Source organism: Labeo rohita, chromosome 21, assembly GCF_022985175.1.
Source record: "Labeo rohita strain BAU-BD-2019 chromosome 21, IGBB_LRoh.1.0, whole genome shotgun sequence".
Taxonomy (NCBI): domain Eukaryota; kingdom Metazoa; phylum Chordata; class Actinopteri; order Cypriniformes; family Cyprinidae; genus Labeo; species Labeo rohita.
The window spans coordinates 25,203,233-25,216,190 of NC_066889.1; the positions used below are offsets into that span (position 1 = coordinate 25,203,233).

Here is a 12,958-nt window from a genome sequence, read left to right on the forward strand (position 1 = left end):
AATAACTACTGTGATCATGATTATTATTTATGTGCCATTTCCTATATCAGGATTCTATGTCATTTTAAGTCAACAGTATAGTGATGAACTTTTTTATTTTAGTTTTATTTGTTCTGCACTGGCTGGTTTTGTTCAGCCTGTTCTTTATCTGCACCGTGTTGGAAAACTCTCCTGTCTTTGCTCTCTATAAAACATTATTCTGTCTTACCAAGTTAGGTTGCTAAACCTGTTTTAACATCTTCGGCAGGAAGTTACCTTATTTATAGTTTTCAAATGACTTTTCCTGTTCTTTCAAGACATCAAACATGTTAATGTGAGTTTATGTCATTTCGTGTTAAAAAAGATACAACAGTAGCTCTATGTTTTATATAGTTTAAGATTTATGAAGGTTGTTCAAGATAACTGACTATATATATTTTTTAGAAATTATATAACAATATTTCTCTCTATTTAGTGCATTATCTCACACATATGGTTGTCAAAACTGTAATTTACTGCATGAATGTAAATAAAGTGGAAGCATTTAACATGTAATTTTTCAATATTGAACTACACATAAAACACTAGTATGTGACTTTTTTAATATATATATATATATATATATATATATATATATATATATATATATATATATATATATATATATATATATACAGTGGGTACGGAAAGTATTCAGACCCCCTTAAATTTTTCGCTCTTTGTTATATTGCAGCCATTTGCTAAAATCATTTAAGTTCATTTTTTTTCCTCATTAATGTACACACAGCACCCCATATTGACAGAAAAAACACAGAATTGTTGACATTTTTGCAGATTTATTAAAAAAGAAAAACTGAAATATCACATGGTCCTAAGTATTCAGACCCTTTGCTGTGACACTCATATACTGAACTCAGATGCTGTCCATTTCTTCTGATCATCCTTGAGATGGTTCTACACCTTCATTTGAGTCCAGCTGTGTTTGATTATACTGACTGGACTTGATTAGGAAAGCCACACACCTGTCTATATAAGACTTTACAGCTCACAGTGCATGTCAGAGCAAATGAGAATCATGAGGTCAAAGGAACTGCCTGAAGAGCTCAGAGACAGAATTGTGACAAGGCACAGATCTGGCCAAGGTTACAAAAACATTTCTGCTGCACTTAAGGTTCCTAAGAGCACAGTGGCCTCCATAATCCTTAAATGGAAGACGTTTGGGATGACCAGAACCCTTCCTAGAGCTGGCCGTCCGGCCAAACTGAGCTATCGGGGGAGAAGAGCCTTGGTGAGAGAGGTAAAGAAGAACCCAAAGATCACTGTGGCTGAGCTCCAGAGATGCAGTCGGGAGATGGGAGAAAGTTGTAGAAAGTCAACCATCACTGCAGCCCTCCACCAGTCGGGGCTTTATGGCAGAGTGGCCCGACGGAAGCCTCTCCTCAGTGCAAGACACATGAAAGCCCACCTGAAGGACTCCAAGATGGTGAGAAATAAGATTCTCTGGTCTGATGAGACCAAGATAGAACTTTTGGCCTTAATTCTAAGCGGTATGTGTGGAGAAAACCAGGCACTGCTCATCACCTGTCCAATACAGTCCCAACAGTGAAGCATGGTGGTGGCAGCATCATGCTGTGGGGGTGTTTTTCAGCTGCAGGGACAGGACGACTGGTTGCAATCGAGGGAAAGATGAACACGGCCAAGTACAGGGATATCCTGGACGAAAACCTTCTCCAGACTGCTCAGGACCTCAGACTGGGCCAAAGGTTTACCTTCCAACAAGACAATGACCCTAAGCACACAGCTAAAATAACGAAGGAGTGGCTTCACAACAACTCCGTGACTGTTCTTGAATGGTCCAGCCAGAGCCCTGACTTAAACCCAATTGAGCATCTCTGGAGAGACCTAAAAATGGCTGTCCACCAACGTTTACCAACCAACCTGACAGAACTGGAGAGGATCTGCAAGGAGGAATGGCAGAGGATCCCCAAATCCAGGTGTGAAAAACTTGTTGCATCTTTCCCAAAAAGACTCATGGCTGTATTAGATCAAAAGGGTGCTTCTACTAAATACTGAGCAAAGCGTCTGAATACTTAGGACCATGTGATATTTCAGTTTTTCTTTTTTAATAAATCTGCAAAAATGTCAACAATTCTGTGTTTTTCTGTCAATATGGGGTGCTGTGTGTACATTAATGAGGAAAAAAAATGAACATAATTGATTTTAGCAAATGGCTGCAATATAACAAAGAGTGAAAAATTTAAGGGGGTCTGAATACTTTCCGTACCCACTGTATATATATACATACATATATGAAGATTTCAGATGCAAAAACCTCTAAATCCATGTGACGTCTTTTTTTAAAAAATGCATTTTTATCAGGCTCTGATGTATAGGTTTCTATCGAAGTACCATTACATCTGATTGGGCTGAGGCTGGGATTTTAGCGAGTTTAAAGTAAAAGTATTTGATGGACGTATAATATGTGTCGAGTGCATTCACTCAGTATCATTATCTCATTTTTGACAGAGATGGCTTTTAGGGGGGTTTTGCATCTGAACTCTTCACATATATATATATATACAGTAGTCAACATTTGAAGCGGATCAAAACTTTTCATCAAAGTTGTCCTAAAACCAAAACAACACCCATTCTTGTCCTAGGACAACTTTGATGAACTTTTTTGAGCTTAAAAAAACTTAAACTGAGCTGCTATTTGCTAGCTTTTTCCCCCAGTAAATTGCTCATTGTTTATGCAGCATTGCCATTTTTAATTTGAAGGATTGCCACAGAGATTATTTCACTCAATGTAAAATTAAATCACACACAGATACTGTATAGCCTATACTTTACAGTACATTTGACACTCTAACAAATTTGCATGGCAGATAGCAAATGTGTTGCACCTGTGCAGGCCAGTGTTATTATAAATATTTTTAAGAAGACTGATGTTTTTAGCTTGTCAAACTAAGATTATATAACTTTTTTGCAGTCTCATAATGGAATTAATGTTCAGTTGATAAATGTTTTTCAAATGTTGCTTGGTGATAAATGTCAAGTCGAGCTAAGTCAGCCAAGTCTGAAGAAACTGCAATATGAGATAAAACAATGAAAACTCACAATTTTGTATCCTTTCCTAAGGTGAGGTATTATTCAAAATATAATGAAACCACAAACTATTCTTAGTCTTCCCTGATTTTTCTGTGAAACAACCCACATGATGGCTACAAATGGTTCCATAAAGTGTTTTTGGTTTTTGTTAATGTAAATGAAGTGTTGTGTGCAGTCAACATGCAATTTTCCACTATGAACTAAGATGCGTGTTTTTTTTTGTTTTGTTTTGTTTTGTATGTTTACTCACAAGGCCATCCATCTTTTTGAAGTTCATATTTACTTAGAATATTTTTCATATCTGGACTTATTTTCATATCTGGTTCATGTACATATAATCTTGTGAATATAAGCAAAACACAGTGCGGAGATTTCTCGACATTCACTCTTCAGGTGACTGTTAAGATCTGCTTGTTATATGTGATAGATTTCACAAATTGTGAAAAACAAGAATTTAAAAGCCATCTACATAGAATTTCCATGCAAACAGGCTATGTAAGTAAAACACTTTATGTTAATTAAAAAAATCATTTCATGTTTTGAAGTAATTTAATATTGGATTGCATTTGTCTTGTGTTTTTCAGTTGCTTGGGTATTGTGTTGTACAGAATGACTCACTTCGTGTGGAACTACACACATTTTAAAAACCTTTAAACTTTATCATACAGTCTGAATTACTAGTGCACTTCTCTCTTACTGCTGATCACAGCTGCAGCATTGTCTACACATATTTCTTGAATTTCTGAACTAGGAAGACAAACAGAGAAGATGAAAACTACACCTGAAGCATCTCCAAACTACACAACTCATGCCTTTTGGTCATTGGACAGACTGGACATTTTTTTGTACAGCTTCAATCTGCTGTTTGGTCTTCCTACACACTCCTATATTATATGGCTCATTGTCACGGGAACAGAAAATGGATTTACATCAGGATTCTTCATCCTCAATCTCTCTGTTTGTGAGATTGGGAACTGTGTTGAATGTTTGTTCTATGTACTAGATAATTGTATTTCGTTTTCACACCTCGCAACATTAACAAGTTTTTTATTAGGACTAGGCATCACTGGTCGCCCTCTGTTTCAGTGTCTGATCTGTGTTGAGCGTTACCTGGCAGTGGTTCATCCTGTAACCTTTCTGAAGTACAAACCTCTCAGATATAGAGTGATCTGCTGTACTGTGGGCTGGATAATTATTCTTGGCTCCTGTTTGTGCAGCATGTTTAGTTTAATTTCAAATATAGGTTACGTATATACATGGTTCTTCTCGCCGCAGTTCCTTCTCTTCCTCTCCATTCAGTTGTTTTGTCTTGTGGCTGTTCTCATTGCTCTGAAGCAGACAGAACCAGGAGAGAGAGGGAGAGAGAGAGAAGAGGAAAACCACATGAAGAGAAGAGCGTTTCACATCATTCTATTAAATACTGTGACTATGTCTATTATATATATACCATTAATTATCTCAGGGATCACTGTCGTTTTGACACAACAGTTTTTTAAGGCACTTTTCTCTTTTGTTTTTTTTTTTGTTATGTACTGGCCGGTTTTGTTCACCCTGTCCTTTATCTGCACCGAGCTGGAAAACTGTCTTGTCTTTGCTCTCCATAAATCTCAGCATGGTTTTCTTGACATTAGACTTTATGCTTTTCTTTGTTATGTAGACCTACTGGCTGGTTTTGTGTTGCTATTTTTAATTACAATGGATTGGAAAACTCTTCTGTTTATGTTTATCATTCTACATATAGTATCACCCTTCTGTAGTTACATTATTTAGCTGGTAGGTGGCGCCAAGTGACCTTTTCTTTTTGAATCATTTTAGTCAACCAATTGGTTCAAACATACTGATTCATTAGTGTTGCTTTCCAATAGACTAGTGAGCAGTCTGACACTGTGTATTTGCAGCATCAATTTCCTTCTTGGTCTTCCTTTACACTTTTATGTTATATGGCTCATTGTCAGACAAACCACAGTTGCAACAGACTTCTTCAATCTTAGTTTGTCTGTTTGTGAAAATGCAAACTGTCTGAAATGCTTAATTGATATACTGTCATTTTGGTTTTCGACTGTTAACAAATCGTCGCAATTTTTGCAAGGACTCGGCATCACCAGTCGTCCTATGTTTCAGTGTCTGATCTGTGTTGAGCGTTACTTGGCAGTGGTTCATCCTGTAACCTTTCTGAAGTACAAACCTCTCAGATATAAAGTGATCTGCTGCACTGCTGGTTGGATATCCACTCTTGGTTCTTGTTTGTTTTGCATGTTTATCTTCCTCAGCAGTAGTCCATATACACGGTTGTTCAAAATGCAGTTTCTGCTTTTCCCTTTTGTTCAGTTGTTTTCTCTTGTGGGTATTCTCAGAACTCTGATGCATTTATTAACATTCTATTAACCACTATAGCCCTTGTTTTCCTTGTAGTCCCATATAAAATCTCAGCATTCATTTTAACACACAGGAGTATTTTGACTCTGCAGTTTGTCATTCTGATTATTTGGTGGATGGATTTGCCCTGTTCTTTTCCTGTGCAGAACAGGAAAATTAACCTGTTCCTCATAATAACTACTGCCGATTTATTGTCAATAACTCTCTTTTTTATGTAATGTGCAAAACATATTAGTGTATGTAAAATGGTCTTTAATTTCTTTAGAGAGGTCTGCCACTTTAAACCAACTTGCAATTTAATCATTGACTGTTGTTTGCATAAAGTTTACACCTTTTATGTGTGTGCTTGTCAAATGTGGTTGTTACACTTGATTGTGGTTTGTTTGATTTGAATAAATACTTCCTGCTTCACCCAGTTTCGCCATTGTTCAATATGAAATGGGTATTTTGCCTTTGCATTTTCTTTTTCAAATGTTGTATATTCCTAAAACCTTACACTTACCTTATTTAATTATAGAGCCTAGTGCACAGTTTGACAAAATGCACAAAATAGTATGGTGCAAATATTACCGCTGAATTCGATGGTAAGTAGAAATCTGCTCATGACCATTAAATGAAAAACTTATTTTTGTAAATGTTGCAATGTTTTTGGAGCATATGGTATTGTTTTTTACTTCTCCTTTAACTGTCACACTGTCAACACATGTACAAGTGAGTTCTGGCCACATTTGACTGCATGGAAACAAGGGCCAGGATGAGAATTAAGGCCAAGAAATCAAGAAGCCAGAGAAAGAAGGGAAAGATCAGTAATAAATTAAACAATTTGAACTGAGGGAACACATTTTATACATCGTTTGAGCACAACCACCTACAATTTTGGAAAGAGGTGTGATATGACCCTTTATGAGTGACACTGGCAAATAAGGTCCTACCACAGCATTTCAAGTTTGGACTTTGACTAAGTATCTCTGATTCCATGAAGAACCTTAGACATCCATGGAACCTTTTCAATGCATAAAAGATTCTTTACGGTAAGAAAAAAGTAGTTCTGTTAAGTTCTTAGAGCAGCAGTTCTCGATTCCGGTTCTTGCGCCCCACCGCTCCGCATATTTTGCATGTCTCTCTTAGTTAACGCACCTGATTCTAAAAACCAGTTCGTTAGAATTGAGCTCCGTGCATGAACTGTGTTTTCCAACTGACATGGTCCCTACACAGTATTCATTGTTTCCTACTCCCTGAGCAGGGGAAATCCGTTGAAGTTGCCTGTAGCGTCTTCACACACCAATGAATCTTGCTAGAGAAGTGTGAAGTGTGACATAAATGCATCTGTAAATAAATACTTCGTAGGGCACTTCCCAGATAGCACACATACGTCTACAAGATGTCTGTTAAAGATCTCTTGATCTGAAAAGCATCTGCTGTGTACAAATGTCTGACAGATGTCTTTCAGATGTCAGTTTTACATGCATTCTAAATCATTAACATCTTAAATACATCTAATAGGCGTCTATTTGACATCTAATAGGAAATGTTCTATAGACGTATTGCAGATGAACAAACACTCTAAAAAATATATCTTGCAGATGTAAATGCTGACGTCAAATAGACATCTCCGTGATGTACCTGTGCTATTAGGGTTACGTTTGAAGAGACACATACGAAATATGCAGAACGGCGCGAGGACTGGAATTGAAAACCTCTGTCTAGGAACGTAAAATGGTTCTTCTATGACACTGTTGTGAAAACCCTCTTAAGAATGTAGTTCCAAAATTCCTAAGGATAATCCTGGTAAACATAAGACAAACTTTGGGTTTTTCTTGAGCATGGATCCCAGTTTTGCCCAGTGTCTTTCTGAGGGCAGAGTCATGAATACAGACCTTAGCTGAGGCGAGAGATACCCCAAGATTAAAAAAAAAAAATAAAAAAATCTTAATTTGCTTATGTTTTGTTTTTTGACATATTGTATATATGCTTGTGACAGATGTAAAGTGAGACTACAAAACAGTACAGAGTACCATTTACATCCAGAGAGACTAGACATTCGCTATTCTATATCTATAACATTCTATAACATATCTGTGTGATTTATCACATTGTTTAAGTGGTATTGGCAAATTTGATTTATTAGGGTTGTATGGAAGATTAAGAGAAGAGCATTTCAAGTTATTTTAATAACTATTGTGAACACAGTTGTCATAAACTTATCACAATAGAATTTGTTACTGTTCTGGCACAACAGTATCATGCACTTTTGCTCTTTGGTTTGGCTTATTTAATGTTGGCAGGTTTTGTCACCCTCTTTATTATCTGCACCGGACAGGAGATCTATCCTGCCTCTGTTCCTAAACAGACATGCTAATATATGTACTACAAAATCAAATAACTAATCTTTATTTTTAAAAATCACTTGTCCATAAAATAATTTTGTGCTTGTGTATGTATTTTTAGGATACACTTTTAGCTTTTCTGTGTGTTTAATGAATGTGTTTTAGATGTGTTATTTTAAATAAAATACTTCACTGGTTGCCCAGGGTCACAGTTTTCTATGAGTTTTTTTTTTCTTTTAATTGGACTTGAAATTATAGCATAGCATTAAATATTTTTTTTTATAATTTGTCTTGGGAGTCTTTTGAAAAAGGATTAAAACATTGAGATAGACACAGAGTTGTGAACATACACCATATATATATATATATATATATATGGTGTGAACATATATATATATATATTGGTATATATATATATATATATTGGTCCACAGACACAAGTGCACACAATTTCTCACTTGTATTCAAATGATTTAATCTATTTGAATAAAAGGCCATCAAGCATTTTGAATTGTATGCATGTTGCAAATGTTTGCAAATGTTTTGTGTTTTGTTTTATGTGGCATGTTATATATGAAGCTGTGCATAACATCCTTGTGACAGTTGTAAAGTGAGACTACAAGAACAGCACAGAGTATTATTTACAGCCAGAGACCAGACATTTACTATTCAGGTGACAAACTCTCCTTTTTGATTCGTTTGTTTGTTTGTTTATTTACATTCTGTAACATGCAAAAAAATCCCTGTGATTATCAGATGTAGTTTGTGTTATGGGTGAGTTAGATGAATTAGTTCAAATGAGTGAATTGTATTGTTTCACCAGGCAGATCCTAGAAAAATAGTGAAACATGTTTTGTTTATGACTACTGGATAAAGATACACTACATTTGTTTTGTGTTAATGAATAGAATCATATAACATTTTAAGGTCATTTAAAATCAGTTTTAAAATTACTATAAATGGGTCAGTTTCAGATTTTGGGAAATGCAAAAAATTAGTTGAAAGTATTGTAATGAATCTGTTGAATAATTATGTCAATTAAAAATTCCTTTTTTTTTTTTTTTTTTTTGAAATTTGGAAACTGGGATGTAGCCTAAGAAAAATTAGTTAGATAATAATTTGTGTCTGCTTTTTGCTTAGAACATGTGCTCTTCTCTCTTCCAGCAGATTACTGATTTAATTATTAATTTTGTGAAAATTGAGAACACAAATTGGAAATGAACAACTCTACAGTGAACTTCACCACACCTGAAGCATCTACAACTCATTCCTTTGTGTTAGTGGACATTCTGGATATGTGCATGCGCTTTTAGTTTCTTAGCTGGTCTTCCAATACACTCTTATGTTTTATGGCTCATTGTCACAGGAGCAGAAAGCGGAGTTGCATCTGTGTTTTTCAAACTAAATCTGTCTGTTTGTGAGATTGGTATCTGTGTAGAGAGTTTGATTTTTATGCTGTCTTTTTGGTTTTCATGTCTCACAAAATTAATATGTTTTTTAATAGGACTAGCCATCACTGGTCATCCACTGTTTCAGTGTCTGATCTGTGTTATTTGGCAGTGGTTCATCCTGTAACCTTTCTGAAGTACAAACCTTTCAGATATAAAGTGATCTGCTTTGCTGAGGCCTGGACGGTTACTCTTGGTTCCTGTTTTTTTTTCTGTGCTCATCTAACTGCATACTTTAGCACATATGTGGTTCTTCTCATTGCAGTTCCTCATCTTCTTCTGCATCCAGTTGTTTCTCTTTGTGACTGTTCTCAGAGCTCTGAAGCAGTCAGGACCAGGAGAGAGGGGGAGAGAGAAAGATGAAGAAAACCAAATGAAGAGAAAAGCGTTTCATCTCATTCTAATGATTACTGTGAGCACAGTTATCATATATGTCCCATTTACCATCTCAGGATTCTTTACCATTGTAATAAAACAACATTTTTGTGCACTTTGGTGCATTTGTTTGTTTTGTTATTTGCCTGCAGGTTTTGTTCAACCTGTTCCTTACCTGCACCAATTTGGAAAACTCTCCTGCCTCTGTCCCTTTTAAGTTATGTAACTTTGTTTATTAATTTTTAGTTAATGATAACTTTCACGTTCACATTTTATTTAGATAGGTCCACCACCTTAAAATGACTTGTGCATAACCATTTTTGCATCGTTTTATTTGTTTGCAGAACTTTTAATAGTTTTGTCTGTGATTATCAGATTTTTGTTTTATTATTATTATTATGATTATTTTAAATAAATAAATATTTTAAAATATCCAGTGTCACTTTTTTTTTCTTGTTTGTGGGTCGTGAAAGATATTTCATTATATTATTCCTGTCCTGTCACATGTAGTACTTTTGTGTTTTTTAGAAAAAGAAAATAAAAACATTTATTTATTAATGTATTATTATTATTTACTAGTATTTATTAATATTAAGATCTAACATTAATTTATTTCTCATTGTAAAGTCCACAGGGAAAAAAAATGGCCACCATTTCTCAGTAAATTCAAATGTTTTAATTAATTTGAATGCACATCATTTAAATCACACATTTTTCAACCACATGCATTTGCATATGTTTTGTTTTATGTGACACATCTATGATATATCTTTGTGGTAACTCCGAAGTGAGACTACACAAACAGGACCGCGTATAATTTACACCCAGAGAAACTGAACTTTCACTCTTCAGGTGAAATATTTTAACTTAATTTATTTGTTATTCCATTCAGTGAAATGCAAATATATCAATGTGATTAATAGTCATATTTACTTAGATTAATTAGCTGTTGAGTAAAACAGTGTAAGGTCTCTTGTTTCTCATTCTTTATGACCATAGACTATATGCACAACTTTTTTAATTTTTTTTTTTTTTGTAGCACTTTTAGATAAGTATACACTAATTAAAGTACTTACAAATCATCAAACTATTAGTTTACAGTCAATGCATAGTTTATAAACTGCAGATAATTCATTAATATACTCCATGCAAATAGTCAGTTCTTCAATCATTGTAATTAACTGTAATTAAGAATTATTACGATTTAATTAGCTTGTAGTAAAGGCATTGCTATTAGTGTATTAGTGTATAGTTTGGGGAATGAGTAAATAGTTCTCACTTTAGATTCAGTCACAGAAAATGGGAAAATGTCATTAATTAAGTGCTTTAAACCAAACTTTACTGAGCATTAATTGCATTCATATTCGGTGTTCCTTAAAATTATTACAAATATATTAAGGTCACAGACACTGGCGCATGTGGCTTACGGGGACTCTCCATAGGTGTAATGTTTTTTATACAGTACAAACTCACAATTTGTATAGTGTCTATTAACTACCGTTTATAAAGTATGAATTACCTACGTTATAGTTTGCAAATGATTTGTAAGTACATTATTAGTGTATGCTTATTGTAAAGTGTTACCTTTTTTAATCTAGTATACTTATTCTTATCTCTTCCTATAGATGACTACTTAGACATTGTCAGAAGTCTTACAAGACAAGAAGATGAATAACTCTACAGTGACCTTCACTACACTTGCATCATCTGCAAACTCCACAACTCAATCCATTGGGCTAATAGACAGTCTACAATTGTTTATCTGCAGCTTTACTTTCTTGTTTGGTATTCCAACACACTCCTATGTGATCTGGCTCATCATCACAGGAACAGGAAATGGACTTGCATCAGAGTTCTTCATCATCAATCTCTCTGTTTCTGAGATTGGTAACTGTGTTTTTTGTTTCTTTGATACAATGGCAATTTGGTTTTCAAATCTCAGGATAGTATCATATTTTCTGCAAGGGCCAGGCATTGCTGGTCGTCCTCTGTTTCTGTGTCTGATCTGTGTTGAACGTTACCTGGCAGTGGTTCATCCTGTAACTTTTTTAAAATACAAACCTCTCAGATATAGAGTGATCTGCTGCTCTGTGGTCTGGATAATCACTCTTGGATCCTGTTTGTTTTGCATGTTCATTTTAATGGCACTAAATGTTGTTGCACATGGATGGTTCTTTGCACTGCAGTTTGCCCTTTACCTCTCCATCCAGTTGTTTTGTCTTGTGGCTGTTCTCAGAGCTCTGAAGCAGTCAGGACCAGGAGACAGAATGAGAGAAAGAGAAGAGGAAAATAACATAAAGAGAAGAGCGTTTTATCTAATTCTAATAACTACTGTGAACACGATTTTCATATATGTCCCATTTACTGCCTCAGGAATTGTTCGTATTGTGATGAAGCAAAACAGTCTGCCACTGCGGCTGTCTGCTTTGATTTGTTACGCACTGGCTGGTTTTGTTCAGCCTGTTCTGTATCTTCACCGCACTGGAAAACTCTCCTGCCTCTGTTCCTCATAAGCTACTCATAAGGCACTGGATTTCCATGTGTTGATACTTCACCGAAACATCTTCTTAAGTTTTGACCTGAAGACCTCCCAGGCTTTGATTTTCAATATATTTGTAAGTCTATGATGTTTTTAGTTTTAAGTCATTCAGGTTACAGTATATGATATTTGATAGAAACAGGAAAAAAAACGAATTTAGCTATATAAGCCTGACAATGTTTATTGCTCATTCAAGAGACTGATTTAAATTGATTCATAACTATTATGATTCATCACAATACACACTTATGGCTTTATATAGGATACAAATCCATAAGCTTTATTTGAATGGATAAATGAACTGAACGTAGGTTTAAACTGTATGCCAAAGTGAATACATCATGAGATTCTGGCTGAGGTGTCACTGTGAAAGAATTTTTATTATAATAGGCATCATTTGCTTTACTCTACTAAAGAGTGTTCTTTAAACTGTGTAAATGCTTCATCTGTAGAGTTAGAAAATTGCCTCAACAGTCACCGACAAGTCACAAGTCAAAAATAAAAATAACATGCTCATATATTAGTCTTTTGCCAAGAGTTACATATTTTTAATAACAGATGGTGTGAAAAGCTGTGTGTCTCTCTGAATGGTCCATCTCAGAATGTGAAGCCTGTAAATAAAGAAGACGATTCTGCCATGAGACGAATAGGAGGTTAGGCATCTCACAGTAACTTATTCACTTTCAAAGACATTCCCTGTGTAAAATAACTATTCCAGTTGCAACAAACTGATAGTACATCTGAATATAAAATTGTCATTATTTATTAATCCTCATGTTTCCGACCTATGAGTGGGAAAGACCACA

General features: G+C 35.1%; 1 protein-coding gene across 1 annotated transcript; it reads left to right on the plus strand.

The window, feature by feature from the left end:
- Positions 1 to 11,280: 11,280 nt before the first annotated feature.
- On the plus strand, positions 11,281 to 12,126 carry LOC127152185 (chemokine XC receptor 1-like). The gene has a single exon (XM_051092684.1). It carries the CDS (start codon positions 11,281 to 11,283, stop codon positions 12,124 to 12,126), a length of 846 nt encoding a protein of 281 aa, XP_050948641.1.
- Positions 12,127 to 12,958: the final 832 nt, after the last annotated feature.